This window comes from Haliaeetus albicilla, chromosome 15 (assembly GCF_947461875.1).
Source record: "Haliaeetus albicilla chromosome 15, bHalAlb1.1, whole genome shotgun sequence".
NCBI lineage: Eukaryota > Metazoa > Chordata > Aves > Accipitriformes > Accipitridae > Haliaeetus > Haliaeetus albicilla.
The window spans coordinates 8,382,480-8,399,594 of NC_091497.1; the positions used below are offsets into that span (position 1 = coordinate 8,382,480).

Below are 17,115 nucleotides of genomic sequence, written 5' to 3' on the forward strand. Positions count from 1 at the left end.
GCACCACAGAGACACATGGAGGTGAAGCAATGGCTGTTATCTTCCTCTGCCCTCAACATATGCTAGGGGATAGAACAGTATTGTTTCATGCTGCCATCTAAAGACATTAAAATGAAGTTCCTAAAATGGATTTACATCACCCTAATTACCTTCTATCTCTAAATGCAATTGTCTGACATTACTGATTAAATAAAATGTGTTTAAGTAAGTTGAGTAAACTGTAGTCTCATAAAACATCCTGAACATACCTACTGTTGTAAAGACAAGTCTGCTGTAGATAAAACAAGTACATTCCACTTATACTAATCAAGACAAAATTACCAGCAGATATTTTTGTAAATCTGCAACTACCAGCATTGATTAGGTATAACAACATAGTGTAGAATCAAAGTGCATGTTAAAAAATTTTTGAAACACTGACTGCATTTTAAATGCCCACAAAGTATGTGCGAACAGCATACAAGTGTACCTTCTTCATATAGGTCTTCCAGCAGATAAGCTTCTGCTCTGTCTTTCAGGGCATTCACATTGGCTGGTTCCAGCTGCAGAACTTCTGTACAAACTTTTATGGCTTCTGTAGCCTGCTGATTCTAGAGGGGAGAAAATAAAACAGTATTCATGTAGATGTGGGGCTTGGGGGGTAGAGCGGGTGGTGGGTGGTGTTTGTTTTAAAGAACTTTACAGAGAAACATAAAAGCAGAATTACCTTTGATAAACAGTGGCAGATCCTTTCTTTGGCACGAGTAGCATAAATTGGGACTTCTGGCTCAGTTTTCATTACAGAATCATATTTATTGATAGCATCTTCATACCTGTTTAAATCATAAAGATTAGCATAATATCATAAAATGTAATAACTATTTCAGGGTGTTGGGATTTATTTACAAATTTTAAAATTCAGATTTTCACATCCTTCTAGCAATGTACCTGAACTTTAGTAGTCTTAAAGGTGTGCTGTGACACAGTATGAAGAAAACATGCAGCCACTTCAAGAATTACATCCCCATTCCCTTTTCTGTGCTATGGGACAGAAGAGCAGGCACTATGCATGGCAGGCTTTTGCAGAAGATAACTACCATCCCTCACCGTGCACAGACAACAGTCTCTAGATTTGCCTCCTGTTCAACACACCACTCTGCACTTGGAAAAAAGCATCTCCCTCTCTGATACCCGAGATAGACTAAGTCTGGAGTCTTGCTGTAAGCACTGTACTATTTGTATTTCTTGATGCGAAAAAGAAAAAAGTTCTTTATGCCAGCTTGAATCAGGCGGTTGGTTTCTCCCTTCCTTCTCTGCAAGCCACATCGTAAAATATATTTTTGCTGTGAACATTTCAAAGATGCTGAAGTTCCACGGTTTGAGTAAGAAACAGATTAGAACATTCACCTAAAAATGCAAACAAACCATTGAACCCATGGGTTGCTACAAGCTAGGAGAAATTCAGGCTCTCAGAAGCCTCCCTGAAAATGTGCTGATACTGGATTAAATAGAAGACTAAAGTGAAAAGAGTCCAAGTGTACTGCTGACTAAAACTGTCCTCAGTTGTGCTGATTCACATTCCTGATGTACCTCATTTTAAAAAGCCACCTTGACAATGTTTAATCACTTGTTAGGGGTCCTTACAGTTGGATGTCATGTGCTTGGGAACATGTAAAACTGAAATAAAGCAACAAGTAGAAGAATACAGAGGCATTGTCTATCATTTAAGAGGGTGCATAAAAGAAGCCCATCAGTCAGATCCACTTTTGCTATCAAGGCACCGCAGAGTTACTAAGTGGTTTCAGTCTAAAGATGTGGTCCTTTAATCAACAGCATAGTTGAAGTTGGAAGGGACTTTCGGAGGTCATGTGGCCCATCCCCCCTGCTCAAGCAGGGCCACCTAGAATGGGTTGCCCAGGACCATGTCCAGACAGATTTTGAGTATCTCCAAAGTGGGGAGACTCCACAACCTCTCTAGACAACCTGCACCAGTGGAAATGAGAGGGTGGTGGGAAGCATTTCCTTGTGTTCAAATGGAATTTCCTGTTTTGGTTTGCACCCATTGCCCCGATCCTGTCACTGGGCACTGCTGAAAGGTGCCTGGCTCCACCTTCTTCGCACCCTCCCTTCAGGTATTTATATACATCCATGAGATCACTCTGTAGCAGAGAAGGCCCAGGGGAAACAGTCCCAGCTATCTTAGCCTTTCTTCACAGGAGAGAGATGCTCCAGTCCCTCCATCATCTTAGTGGCACTTCATTGGACTTTCTGTCTCAGCAGCTTCATCTCCACAAAGAAGTTAAGTATGCAAAGAGAAGACAGTGGCATCAGAAGGAATCAGAATAGGATTGTCACTATGTGAGTCAATATTTATTTTGATTGTAATTTGAGAGCTGTGCTCAGTTATCCACTTCAACTGGCAGCTGCAAAAAGCATCACTTAATCAACTTCTCAATCAATAATAAGTTGGCGCCTCAGTAGTGATTTTTTTTTTTTTTAACATAGCAGTGAACACTTACCTGCCTTCTCTGATGAATTCTTCTGCTGACTCGATCTGCTTATTGAGTTTCTTTACTTGCTTATAGAGAGAAAAGCATTGCTTATGGTCTTGGTCCAGCTTCAGACATTCCCGGACTTCACTTTTCACAGGGAGGTAGGGAGGAAAAAAAAATCAAAACCAACAAAACACCAGAACAGAAAGACATCATCACACATTATGAAATTTCACCTAGAGACACAACGCAGCATCTATAAGCTGTCCAGAATAACAGTTGACTTCTTTACACAATCTGTCCCTTCATCCAAAAATCAATTTAAAGTGAGACAAAAAAAAAATCTTCCAGAACATACAGGGATATTCATCTAGTTTTGTTTTTAATTATTTTGTATCATCAAATATGCAAAGATTGAGAAGTGTTACATTAATAACTGACTAAACAGTAGAAGAAAAATATACCCTGGGAAAGAAATTATATTCAGCAGTTATCAGATACAACTGATTGTAATTTTCCTGTACATTTAACTCAGCTATGTTACAAAATAACTATGTAGAAGCGTATTTTATGGTGCCTGAAACAGGTAAAGCTCAGCTAAGACCCAAACCTCCTCTTGAAATCTCAGCCAAGCCTAAGCCTGACTTTTCACTGTGAAGACTGTTTAATCAGACTCTGATTAGGGTAGATACCTCTTAAAATAGTCAAAAGTCTTTAAGAAAACCTCCAAAATGCAATCGTATGAAGGAATAAAAGTTTTGTATCATATAGATGCATCATAGCACAACCAAGGTGTTATTTTAGATATAAATATTTCACGATTTATCATGCTCTATATCATCACATTTTCCATCTCAATTACAATGATTACAGCAAACAGAAAGAAATCACAAAATCTTATTTTGTTCCTAAGCACAGACAAAAATATCTGTTACTTTGAAATCGTTAAGCCTGTAAAGGTAAGGGGAAGAAACTAAGGGAAGGACAAGATTAATCACTCAGCAAGTCCAAAACCTGTAGAACTGTTTCTTAATATATCTTATGATGCAAAAAAAAAAAGTATCAGAGAAGAAAGAAAAGAGGCTTATCCCTTCATTGTGATACTATTCTGTTCTTCAACAGCTCTCTCAATTGTACGTATAAAAATCTTAAGATCCTCCTTTAACAGGAGAAGTCCATGTGTGGATTTCAGAGGGAAAAAAAAAAAACCCAAACCAAAACACCACCTGCATCACTAGGCTATATAATGGCCAGCTACCAAAAGTCACCACAGAAGTGACCTATGAACTCCAGAGATTAAGTATACTCTGGAAAGGGGATCCCTGATGCAAACCAATTAGTTATTTGGTGTTTACTTTTGCCCAGCTATAAAATGAATTCTTGCACTTAGAATCACATGCAGTTTCCATTCACCAGCCAAGAAAAGAAACTCAGGCTATTTCAGTTCCTTCACCTCTTACTGAACAGATTCTGTGGCAGAAACCATACTGGAAGGAGTCTGGAGATGAAAGTAGCACATCTGAGATGATGAGCTGCACAGAAACCACTTGTGTGCAAAAAGAAGGATTATACCATCTGTCCAGCTAAGCACAGAGTATGAAGTTAACAGTCCAGATTGGGCAAGGGCAGTTATCTGCAGGACTGTCGAGGCACGTATGGGAAAACCACCTTAAATTTAACTGAATATGAATAAAAGCGTAGGGCGTTACCAAAAAATCATCCAAAATACTGGACACTGTCTGCAAGAACAAAATATTGACAGCTCTGGATCCCCAACTCCTCATGCTTGGGACGCTCTTGTACTTTTTATTTATTCTTAAGCTTGTAACCTTTTGCTTCCACTCTTGAAAATAAAAATCTAGCCCCAAGACTTAATGCATACATTTTTTGTTTGCATTGTAGACATAACTTGAATGGAGGTTCATGGTTAAAAAAAGGCTCCACCAAAGCAAGCTGAGGGAAGCACTGTCTTCTAGGATGGAGAAATACAATAAAGGCAGTAAATATAAGCAACTCTGACGGACCTGCACTATGGCTTCTATTTAAGTAAACAAGATGCTAGGAACCATCAGTGGCTGGTCTGCTAAGATTAAACACAGTGTCTTCACTGCCAGTTCTTAGCTTCTGGAAAGGACCTTCCTTAATCAGATCCAGACCACAGCTGCTACTCCATCCAAAAACCAGACAACATAGATATTCACGGTTTATCATGACCCATATCATCAAATTTCTGTCTCAATTATAATGATTACAGCAAACAGTAAAATTACCTGAGTGACAATTCATGGTCCCCCAGCTGATAATATATTCTGCTGATTTTATAGAAGGCTTCAGTGTTATCATTCTTTAATTTGGCAGCAGCTTTCAAGTCACTAATGGCTTTGCTTGGTTCCCCTTCCTTTATATAACACTCAGCTCGAAGTTCCCGTAGCTCTGCATCCCAAACACAAACCTTGAGAAATCAAAATTAAAGCTTGTTTTTGGTCCATAACACTTCACTTCTTTTCCTTCCCAACAAAAGAAAAACCCCATTTAATTTCACTTTGCCAACTGCAATAGCATAAGGTTCAAGCTGCATGCAGAGCTCATGAAATTAGCATCTCTGCTTCCTGGTGGATGCTGTGATGCACCTGCCCAAATAGAAAACAAAGGCCTGAAAAATTTGTAAATGATTCAATGAGCTCATGCAGGGAGATGAATTAAATCTACTGGCACTGCTTAAACTGGGACAGTCTGTTAAGCCTCCAGGGAAGGATATCAGAATCATAAATTATTATATCTTCCCAAAAGAACAGGGGTAATGAACAGCAAGGACCAAGCTGTCAGTTGTCCTCTAGAAAGAAGCCTGTGGGCAAGATTCAGCTACACAAGATTTGACCTTACTATCCAGATTTTAAAGATATATACAGAAGCAACGATGTCACAATATAGCACGAATAATAACTTAAAAGGAATTGCCTATCATAATTTGGTTTAGAGAATTTATTCTGGGTCTTATAATTTGTTTGTAAACCATTTTAGAGAATGAGGCTTTTCTGCTTTTCCACCTTCCCTCCCCATAAATAAACTCCCACACTTTGGCAGTTTCTTCACCAAAAGCTAGAATGTAAATTCCAAGTCAACAATGTTAATTTGTACGTGAAGAGTCTTAGCAGTTAACCGTCTTTTACTATGTATTTCTAGATGGCACACAAAATGCCCACATGATTGAGTTATTTACACTTACACAATCAGACTACCTATAGCGATTAAGATTCAACAAATACAGGTATCTAAGGAACAAGCTGAAAATCCAGATATCTATGTACATTTTTAACTTTGTGATTTTTTTTTGATCTTTTGTTACTTCATTTTCTCAAGACAAAAATTGCCTGCATATGGGCAATGAAAAACCTATATGAAAAAAAACCTACACCTCCTATATTTAGCAAAACTTCATTGGTCTGAGAACAACTTTTTTCCCAGCTTCCCCAGGAACACTAAACTGTGGAAAAATGGGAAAGTATAATCAAGAAAGTTATCTGTAAGAGAAGTTTGGCTGAAATTGTATCTTTAACCCAAACTACAAGCTATTATTTTGACTTTTTTTGCAGCTGGTGCTCAGCATTCTCCACTCTCCAACTTCATTATGGACTCATGGTGCTCAGCAAAAACTGAGCCAATTATACCAAGTGTTTTCACATCAGTGAAGAAGTTATTAAACAAAAATACACAGATGTCAGACAGGAGCTCTTACTTCCTTTTCACAGTACCATTTTATTTAACACTTACTGCCAAGATTTCATCAAGAAGAGAAATAGCGCCTTCGTAATCCTCTTGCTGGTAGGCAGATAATGCTTGTGAATGCAGGCGCTGTAGCTCATCAGATTTTGTCAGCTGAGTCTGGGCTTCTTTTTCTTCATTATTGCTAGGATTGGATTTGAGCTGCAAACATCAACGAGGAGAGAGACTGAAATGCTTGTTCAAAGATCTCTTTTTGACCCATTAATAACCATATCATGGGGAACTGACTAAAGCTGCAAATTAAGCAAAATTAGTTTTAAAATTCCACTGGAAATGTTTCCAACTCCAAACTTCAGAAAAAAGACAGACATTTTTAGCTTCAATACAAGTTGTCAGAAGTCAGAGAAATCTAATTCCTCCCCCTACCATGCTTGATTATTTACCATTGGACACATCATACACAACAGTCATTGCACCCCCATCACCCAGTGGAAGTCATGGACCTCTCAATTGTAGCCTAGTTAATTCATCTCTCTGCAGACAGTTATTAAACACTGGATTCCTCAGAATCAGTAGAAAGTATATCCACATGGCATAATCATGTATCTCACTTTAAGCACAAGACATATTTATAAATTCATGACAGAAACAGATGCAACATGTCACAGATAGTATTACTGTAAAGCTGTGTTTCTTATGCTTTCCCCAGAAAGAGTGGCTACAGCAGCAAGTTAAGATACTACAGGTGGAGGAAAAGCTCAACTGGGATCAGCTGGGAATTTACACACTTTGCTTCACATATAGTTTTAGACAAGTCTGAAGTTTTGTCTACAAAGACTCTCATTTCTCAAACATCTCTGAGCAAGCAGAAGGCGTTACACTGTACTTGCCTTCATTTGTTTAGACAGCTTTGTGTTTTCAAAGAAAGTAAAAAAAAAAAACCAACCCAAACCTCACAGCCAACTCTGCTACCACCCAGGAAGACAACTATGGGTCAGGAAGAATCTCAGCCATTCCCTTGCAAAGCCAGGAAGTAATTTGTAAGATTAGTGTAGTCTGAATAAGGCACCAGCTTCACACTTGTTGCTAATCAGAATGACTTCCAAAGTTTTAAAATGGACAGATCAGCAGGACTTGAAAAAGAAAAAAAAAATTTTTTTGTTTGGTTGATTTAAAAATCAAAACTTGTACTACCTTGCATTTTATGCACAGAACGTTGACTAAAGTTACTGAGTCTTCAAAGTCATCCAGTACTTTTTCTTTCCTCCTTTATCTCATAGTGGCCTCTTCCCTTTTTCTCATCAGCAAGTTCTTCAAACACTCATATTTTGTGCTTAAGTCTCTAGTGGGATTCAACATCAGCCCTCAGAACTCCTTTAACAAAATTTCCCCTGGTTCTAACACTTAAGTATATGAAAGGAAAAAGCCTAAATGCAACATCAAAAACATGCATAGATCCCACCTCTGTCTTAGATTCTTCATTTTAAGTCTTTCTGAACCTTATGCAGTTGTTTCATTTTACTCTGGCAAAAATCAAGTTGTACTTAGACCTGAAAATTCTCCTTTATCCCCTACACTGTCTTTCAGCAAGAAGAGAGGAATGTGATCAAAGAGTTTTCTTCTTTGTAGGCTGATTCCTAATGTAAGTCTCAAAAAGCTTTTCTTCTGGTTAGAACAGACACTCTGCCTATAAACCCCTGATGCTGTGCATCTTCTTTCGCCCCCAAACCTGGAGCTTGTAGTAGAGGCAAATTTCTGCACCTGTAATTTTAGAAGTTCCAAGACTACAGAACTCTGATGTTCTGAACTCTTCAGTTCCAACTGACTTGCTTAATTTCTCCCTCAATTTCTCAGCATTTTCGTCTTAAAAATCAAGAGCTTTTGCTATGGACTTGCTTTATGCTTCCATTTAAACTTATCTCACAGTAACACTGCACTCCTTAGACACACAGTATGTTTCCTGTAATTTATTTGGAGCAAAACTTTAGTGGAAAATGAAAAGCAATGTTACAATCATACAGACAAGTCCAACAGTAATAAAGAACATTTGAGTGAAACATCCTAGATAAAATTATGTAGTACAAACCGTACAGTTAACAAAGGGAGTTTTCAAGCTATCATTCAAACTAAAGCCATCAAGCATTTGTGTGCTACAGTAAGATGAAAATATACACTCAGACGCTCTTAATAAGTAATTAGTGTATAGCTATGATGTTTTCATCAGTAACATTAACTAAAGCAAAAAGAAGCCTGTTCATTCAGCTCCCAGAAAAAACCTGGAAATGTGATGCAGTTGTTTGATACACTCATTTTCATTTACTTCCAGATTTTTCTTTTCTCTCTTTTTGCCCTGTGATTGAAGGACTGTCACATTATCAATAACTAATCACATTTCAATTATTTTTCATTTTCCTGTGGAGCAGTAAGCTTGGGGGTAACAACTCAGAACAACTACTAGCACTAAGTGTACTAGATTTCCAAGAAAGGAGCGAAATATTAAAAAAAAAATCAGATTAATTTAATACAGGTCTAAGGCAAACCTAACACTCCTCTACATGTTTCATCAATGGCCTCAAAGCAGAAAGTCAGAAGCCATGCTCCGCTAAGTTCTGCTGGACAAGCACACTGCTACTGGCGAACATATTCTCAGCACAGTATCCTTTGCTGTCTTTGAGGTTTACTTCATTTGGATTAGAACATTAAATTAGTTGCAGTTTAAGTTGCAGCAACGAGAGCTAGCCATCTGCTAACAGCAGCGTTCATTCACTACCAACATCCCCGCCAAACCTGCACCTAACAGTGCACCTAATACGGGAATGGCTTTGTTACTGTAAATAACTTTGCAGCCTCGTAGTCCTACATCTTCCTTTGCAATGGCCTGCTAACAATACACAGAAGTTGGGCATTTAGTACAGCAATTCTAATGAAGAGTAGTTACAATCACCTTGAGAAAAAAACCCAACTCAAAATCCATACTCTCAAAGAGTACAGATTAAAGATACTCAAATGCTACAGATTAATTGTCTGTGTATCTTAGTACGTGTAATAAACAGACACTATCAACTTGAAAAACTCTTAAATACTGTTGTTAAAAAAAAAAAATTGTTAAAACCCCAAAATGTTACAGACACGCTGTTTCTGTACCTTGCTTACAGTGGTCCAGTGCCACTAGCATTGGCATACATCTACACATGCCAAAGCTGTTTTATTTTCTTGCTTTTCAAACTGGTAAATACACAATGAAAAGAAATCGATTAGGCTTGTGAAAAACATTCTGAGGGGAACTGAAAGAACCTCCATGGTTTGTGTTATCTAAGATCAAGACATCCACTCACTCAAGAACAGTGCACAAAGGAAACCTCTGCACTGGCAGAGCAATATATTACGTAACACAGCTACGTTGGAAGGAAAAAAGCAAGGAAATATTTAAATAACTTTTATTCTTTACCCAGGAAGCTACAGATGAACACAGTACCACAGAGGAATGTATATGGAAACAATTTAATGTTACTTTGATCTAGTTAAGAGAGCTTCAAATACCCAACCCAAGATTGCCTAGTAACTTACTCAAATCCGGTTAACTTACAGTGCCATAAGATGGTCTCCTCCACATACACCCAAAATAGTATTACTACACATACCAACCAACCATGGAAAACTATTGTCCAGTGTATTTTGCAACAGCCGAGGGCTTCTCTCGATTAGAACACAATTTGCAGATGTACAGTGCTCAGTCACTTGGTCTTGGCTGACACCTAGTGGAGCTGGAAGCAGCACCTTCACTTTCCAGTTTTTAAGTGTTTTATGTTTCCAAGGAAGACAGAATTGCATGTTTAGGACACCTCAATTTACAGTATTTATTGCAACAAACTGCAACTGTGAACATTACAGTAAGTTTAAAAAAAAAAAGAAAAGAGATTTAAAAAAATAAAATATGACAGCTTGGTCCATTCCACACTTCCCAACAGACTAGGCAGAAGTTCTGTTCTATTTTTGTGCCTTCTACGGAATTCAGCAACTCAAATGCTTGTCATTTTCTCTAGGACACAGGCAGGGTCACAGACAATATTACAAGGCATATACAATAGGCTGCCAGGACTTGCATTGCTTTTGTCACCTTTTCAGAAGGCCTTCCATCAACCAAAGTATACCAATATTCCTTTTATTTTCACTAAAAATCACATGCTTAAAGGTAAAATAAATATTCCAGGGCTTTCATGGATTGAAGCCTTAGCCTTAGTGAGTGTTGGTGTGCCCACAGATCTGTCCTGTTGACTCCTGTTACTCAGAAACTACTAACCAAAACAGAAGGAACCTGATATTAAAGCATATGAACACTCAACCAAAGTTGGAGCAGAGAAATAAATACTATTCATACATATACCGTGAGCAATGACTTTCTGAAGTCACCTAAGGACTTGTGCTTAATCCCAGTTCCATCCTGGGCACTCTGAACACAAGAATTAGACCCCTCTGCTGACACCTGTTGAAAGTTTTATTACTCTCTAGGTCCTAGATTCCCAAACTGGTAGCTGAGTTGCAAAGGAAAAAGCTAAAGAGCTTCTAAAGATTAATGAGTTGTGATTCTGTACTGCTAGACAGAAAAAAAATCTGGCCCCTGTAAGGAATGTCATCAGTTTGGTGCATCTGTTGACCAAAAGGAGAGGTTTCTAGAAATGTAGTATTGCTTAACGTGTCAAGGCCTAAGTCTGAATCACACCCTCTATCCAAACCTCATGATTAATTTCAGCCAACAGGGAAGTACAGAGTAGGGGAAAAAAAAAAACAGGGGAGGCAATCTAAAAATAACATATGAAGGCTGGGGTCTCAAGAGGCTCTGCTCGTGAAAGGTGTACTCCCATCCTTTCCAGTCAGGTATTCCCACTGCCTGCTCTCACACTGTCACTGCCTCACAAGACAGCCAGTACTGATATGCCACAGGGGGGTAGAGACACCCAAACAGAGAAACTACTCCGCTTAGCAATCACATAACTCTAAAGAGGTTTAGGGTGCTCATGAAACTTTTCCCACATACTATAAAACCATGTAGAAAGAATCTAAGGGTATGAAAACCCTTTTTTTTTCCCATAAGTATAGACTAAAGGATAGTTTTACTATTATATGTACAGAATAGTTTCAATGATTCTTTTAAGCTCTATACAAAACTGCTGCTGTTACAAGGTGGGAAAATTTACCTGTGATCCTCCCCTCCATTTAGACAGGCTGAAGTTTTCTTACTCTTTCTCTCCCTCAAAAATGACTGCATGTCCTAAACTGCTGAAATACCTTTCAACGAGCATGACTCCGAGAGGAGGAATGGGAAGGAAAAAAAAAAGAAAAAAAAAAAAAAGGATTTTCAGACTCTCCACTGGGATTCAACAGACTATATACTGGGAGAAATCAGCATTTTACAGGCAGCTCATTACATCAGTCACCTTGCAGTTCTGGTAGGCATGGAAAAAAACACTGGTGACACTGACTCTTAATGCAAGCATCACACAGGGAATTACAAACCTTCTCACTCCTACATGTCTGTCCTTGAGTAGTCCGAGTAAAATTACTCTCCTTAGCTTCCACACCCTGACCTGGTTTCTCCAACTCAAAAGTGGGGAATATTTTAAAATCTGATCTACTCCCTTGAAGTCAACACCTGACCCAAACAAACAAACTCTTGTGTGAAATCACACAAGTGGTAACACATCTACCGTCATTCAAGGGCATACAATCTACTTCAAACAAGAAAGCCCATCTCATCCGCACAACTATTTCCTCAGGAAAAAAACTTAACGCTGAAGGTAAAAAACTCTCTACATTTACCACCCTGCAATTCACTTCTGTAAGCATACGACATCCTCAGGACCACCTATTCTAGGTAACATCCTGAAACCCTGCACACTAAAGGAAGTGGATTATTTTTCTTCCAATTAAGACTTCCGTCTCAGTGAGGGGGGATGGATGGGGTGGAGGCTTGTTTTGGTTTTTTAAATGGAGCATTTCCACCCCATCTTTCCATGATACTCAACTTCTGCCACCTCAAACATATGACGAGGCTGCTACATGCCTACCGACTTAGTGACTGTTTGCAGATCAGAGCCTATGCACTACTAACGCAGGATGGCCCAAGTTCTTCTACAATTAAGCTCCAGATATGGACACCAAAGTTTGCTGATGTGCTACATGCTTACCCAGAACGAGAGCATTCTAGTTCGCTGATATCCAACCTAGCCAAGTGAGAGGCTAGAGGGCTGTTCAGATCCTGACCTACATTTACTCAGCTGAAGAGCAGAATAATAGATTACATACTCTGTTCACATGTAAAACACACTATTTTAGGTATCCAAGTCCACAACTAAATTCTAGCCTAAAAGCTATTGAGATCCCACTTGCATTTCTTTGTGCCATCTCTGCCCTAGTAGTAGAAGGAACTTTCATTTCAAAGTACAACTTACTCCTTTTGGCTTCTTGACTACTGACTTAAAATACGAATCAAAGCTTCCTAGTGGCTACTATTTACCTTGCCCCTATCACTTTTGGTAGCAAAGATAAGGTCTGGATGTAAAAGTCTTGAAATCATTTAGAAAGCTATTCAATCTCTAACAGCCTTCCTCCTTCTCTCCTCCCTTCTCACTTATAAAAATACCCCAAAGAAACACAGAACGTTAATACATTTCACAGTATTGTGACTCAAACTTCCTCTCACCTTGAGATTAAATGCAATTTCCTATTTAAATGCAAACATACTGCCAGAGTACACTAGATATTTTAGTGTACACACAAAGAACTGGTACGATAATCAGACTGACTATCTGAAAGATTCAGAAGAAAACAAGGGAAATCTCTCAAAGAAACATGTGTTCTACTTAAAAGATTCAAGGTATGTAGGATAACTTAACCCCCTCCCCCATATGAATAAATTAATCCATTACAAATGATTACTTTAATATTGGCTTATTTTGCTTGAATACACTGTCCTTAACTGAAAATTGTGCTTTTCAAAACAGACTGCTTGCCATATTCCCTAAATACATAGGCAATATTGTTCACAGAACCAAGGAAACTGGAAGTAAGATTGAGGACCAATATGGTATCTTAAGTCACCTTCTGAGAAGAAGCTCTGTTCTACTTCAGACTTAAAACTTGACTGAAGACTGAAACTATTTGACTGACCAAAGGCAGCAATCTCGTTTTTTGCAGCTGGTTTCAAAAAAAGGCAAGCTACTTGACAATTGGCTGGAGAAGCATTACCATATGCAGTATTAAGCAGTACTCCAAGAAACGGTAACTGCCAAAAGATGCATACACAAACTCAGAATCAACACTGACATCATGTACTTGCCATTGCAGCAACTATGTCCTCAGTCAATCAGAGCTGAACGACATTCTCCCACATTTGCAAACAGCAGGACTGCACTGCAATCAGATGTGCAACTGCAGACCACACACACCTAAAACTCACTGAGGAAGCAGCAATAGCCGGAGGAGCCATGGCTATGTGAATTTCAGAATAAGCTACTGCAGCTTTGCTACAAACACAAAGACTGCCTCGTGCATTTATTCCTGCAAGAGTCATTCCTCCCAGCTGCCCCGCAGAGTATACAGTGTAACTGCTCTGGTTTTGTCATACATACTCGCTAGTAAGATTTCCATGAAACATCTGTAATCTGCAACGCAGAACTGCTTTTCCATCACACTCCTCCAAGAAAGCCAACAAGACAGCAACAGTTACACTTGCAAATTCTGGGGGTTTTGGCATAAGGGAAATGCAAGCTGTTCAAACTAGCAACTCTTGAAAAGAAGCAAGAATAAGAATGAATCATTTATTCTCATGCTTACAGAAGTTTTGTGCAACAGAGAGAGAAGCGAGTTTCACATATTCTCTGAGGAACTTTGTTCTGGGGTTAGATCAGCTTATTTTTGCAGTCTAAGGCCAAAACACACAAAATACCCATAAAAAAAACCAACCCGAGTGAGTTTTAGGTGGGTAATATCTAACTGTGTTTGTATGGGAACTCTGGGCACTACCTGATCATGGAAAGAAAGTACTGTCAACATATTCATGAAAGATGGAGAACTCCTCAACAGGTAAGAAAACATGCAGATGCATGCCACTGAAATTAATTGATTTTAACAGCCCAGTGACTAAATTTAGAGTGCAGGATCCTTCTGCAATTAGTGAAGAGAAAGAGGAACCTTCAAAGGTTGATCCATGAAGCCCCTAGTGATTTCCCAGGGTGACCCAAATATAGTGATGTAAAGCAGGATTCAATTATGTACTTTGAGTCCCATGTCACTTATCCTTTCTTTCTGAATGAAGACTGATCCCTAGTATAGGTGTCATCAAGCAGAGATCATGAAGTGCCAGGCACGCACACACAAAAAAAAGAGACTTTAAAGTGCTGTGCACATCAGCAACACCTTCTGATTTCATCTTCATCACTGCATTGCAACTTTATCAGTCATTTATTCATCCAAGGTAGCTTAGCTACAATACCTTTAAAGAACAGGAAAGACAAACTCAGGCATACATATACATATGCTCTACAGCATCAGAGCTGCAATGAGACCTTGGCTCAGAACTCAACCTTAAAAGCAGTGATGTAGTTCAACTTACCACATTTTTGAAGTCATCCTCTGCTTCATCAAATTTTCCTTGCTTGAGCAATAAGTGTCCTCTCTGTAATCTTGCCTGAAATGAAACATGAGATAATTTATTTTCATTTATAAATTGGAATTCAGCCAAGTATGAACATAAGCTTCAGTTTCCTTTAGCAGGAAAAAAAAAGTTTCATTTTACTACAGATAACAAGCTGAAACAGAGATCACAACACCCATTCTTTGTCTTCTCAATTTGACAATGTTCTTACGAGGCCTCTTTGATGGTAACGGATCACTCTGCACCAGAACTGTGGGACAAAAAGCAGGCACAGTTTTTATGAGCAGCTGCAACTCATGGAAAGAACTCATTTGAAGAGCTGCACAAAACAAAGCAAATGTTTACCTTACAACACTTTCCTGATTATAACTGCTTATAGATTTTAAGAAATCTGCAGAAATAATAAACAATAAACAATTCCCACACTTAATTCTTCCACTAAACTTTCAGAATAATAGAAGCTATGTAAAAAGACAAGTTAATGACTTAGAAGATTTTGATTAATATTAGTATTTTCATACAACAATGAATTTAACATTTGCTCCTTCATTGTAAGCTGTACAGGACATGCCGCTGCCCATGGAAAAGGGAGACAAGAGAATCAGATGGAGAGGACTCCAGCATCAGTCTCCAGCTACTGAGACAGTCTCCATATACAGTATCCAGAAGTGAGAAAGGGCTAAGTAAATCAGAACTTGCAACAATCCCATAGGAAGGCAGTGAGATTAGGACAGTTCTTGTGGAGAAGAGATGCCTCAAATCAAATGCTGATTAAGACAGAAGAAAAACAGAGGCATCTGTGAGCTCTCTCCCCACCCCCTATCCCCCGGCAGAGGGCATAGCCTTAGTGACTGAGAGAAGAATAATCACAAGTGACAGAAGGAAAGTGTTTAGCAGAAATCCACAAGGAACATGAACTTAAAACTACTATTAGTTGTTAGAATAACTGGCTAGGCTGTACTCAGCATAGTTGCAAATTCAAGCACATACATCACTGCTATTCTTTTATCCTATATAAAGCCTTTTGAATGATAATGTATTTTCTATTTCTGTTTAGCAAAATCTGAAAAAATAACCTTCTTCAAAGCAGGGGTTTTTTTATGCTTGAACAATTTTCAATTCCAGTAATACTTACTGATGTGAAGTCCTGCTTTAATTCAACCACTCTACTTAAATCACGAATTGCTGCTTTAGATTTGCCCATGGCTAAGTACACTGTGGCTCTTCTGTAATAAGCAATGTAGTTATCAGAGTCTCCCTCTGTAAGTGAACGAACAGTAATCAGAATACTATCTCAAAGCAACTGAAACTTTGGGTACAGCAAAACTGTAATGACTAAAAATATATTATCTGACTTCTAAGCCACTGGAAAAAATGGTACGTATCAATAAAGCATAACATTTGTAACATTATCCAAGCAGTATTTTCTATGCAGTTTAATTATTTAACAATAAAGATTACAGTAACACAGTAAATGCCAAATAATTAAAGAGTACTGAAGGTGAAAGATGTACACATTTTTCAGCTTTGTACAGGAGAACAGCCAGTACGTACTAACGCTTTATCTCCAACTGCAGGCCTACATTTGAAAGCATGTTAATTCATCATTCTCCATCCCAGCCCCTGTCCATCATACAGGATGCAAGCAAATAATCCCAAAATGACCAGTATGTTAGTCCAATGCCGTCACAGACGTATAAACCCTTTACATCGTCCATTAAAATAACAGCAACTTCTTTCTTTAATACTAAAGTGGGCACCAACACCCCCTCTCAACGGCAGACAATGCATGTACGTTATCAAAACCTGAAGGCTAACTTCAAGGCCCACACATTCCATGTTATCTGCTGGACAAACTTCCAAGATACGGCAATTTTAACACTCTCTAGGTTACCGCATGTATGTACACCCTTACAGGAGGCAAACATCAGTCTCTGAAACCAAGAAGAATTTTCTTGATATTCTTCTCTATGCAGTATTTCAAAGAAACATGTGACATTTACTGTGACCTCTCAAGGAAAGGTAACTTAGACCACCTAAACAACCACATGCAGTAGAAGATAAGGAAATTTTTTACTGTGGTATTAAAAAAAGAAAATCATCAGTCCAGGATTTGTAGAGAAGAATATCTGTACCTGAGGAACAAAATAAGTATTTATCTTCCTCACCTTATTTGAGGTTAAAGTTGAACTTTAAAATAAATGGAACAAATAGCATTGCCAAAATCATATGGTCAGTAACCGAGCTTCATAGCTGGCCACCTCCATT

The 17,115-nt window shown here is 38.5% G+C and overlaps 1 protein-coding gene across 1 annotated transcript in view; it reads right to left on the reverse strand.

Moving 5' to 3' along the window:
* The window catches only part of DNAJC3 (DnaJ heat shock protein family (Hsp40) member C3), a 37,703-nt gene that overhangs the window by 11,923 nt on the left and 8,665 nt on the right, over window positions 1-17,115 (reverse strand). The window contains exons 3-9 of the mRNA XM_069802454.1: window positions 15,983-16,107; window positions 14,806-14,880; window positions 6,243-6,395; window positions 4,742-4,923; window positions 2,499-2,618; window positions 707-812; window positions 470-590 (exon numbers count right to left, since the gene is read on the reverse strand). Of these exons, the coding sequence (XP_069658555.1) occupies window positions 470-590; window positions 707-812; window positions 2,499-2,618; window positions 4,742-4,923; window positions 6,243-6,395; window positions 14,806-14,880; window positions 15,983-16,107 (882 nt within the window). The remainder of the gene's footprint in view (window positions 1-469; window positions 591-706; window positions 813-2,498; window positions 2,619-4,741; window positions 4,924-6,242; window positions 6,396-14,805; window positions 14,881-15,982; window positions 16,108-17,115) is intronic.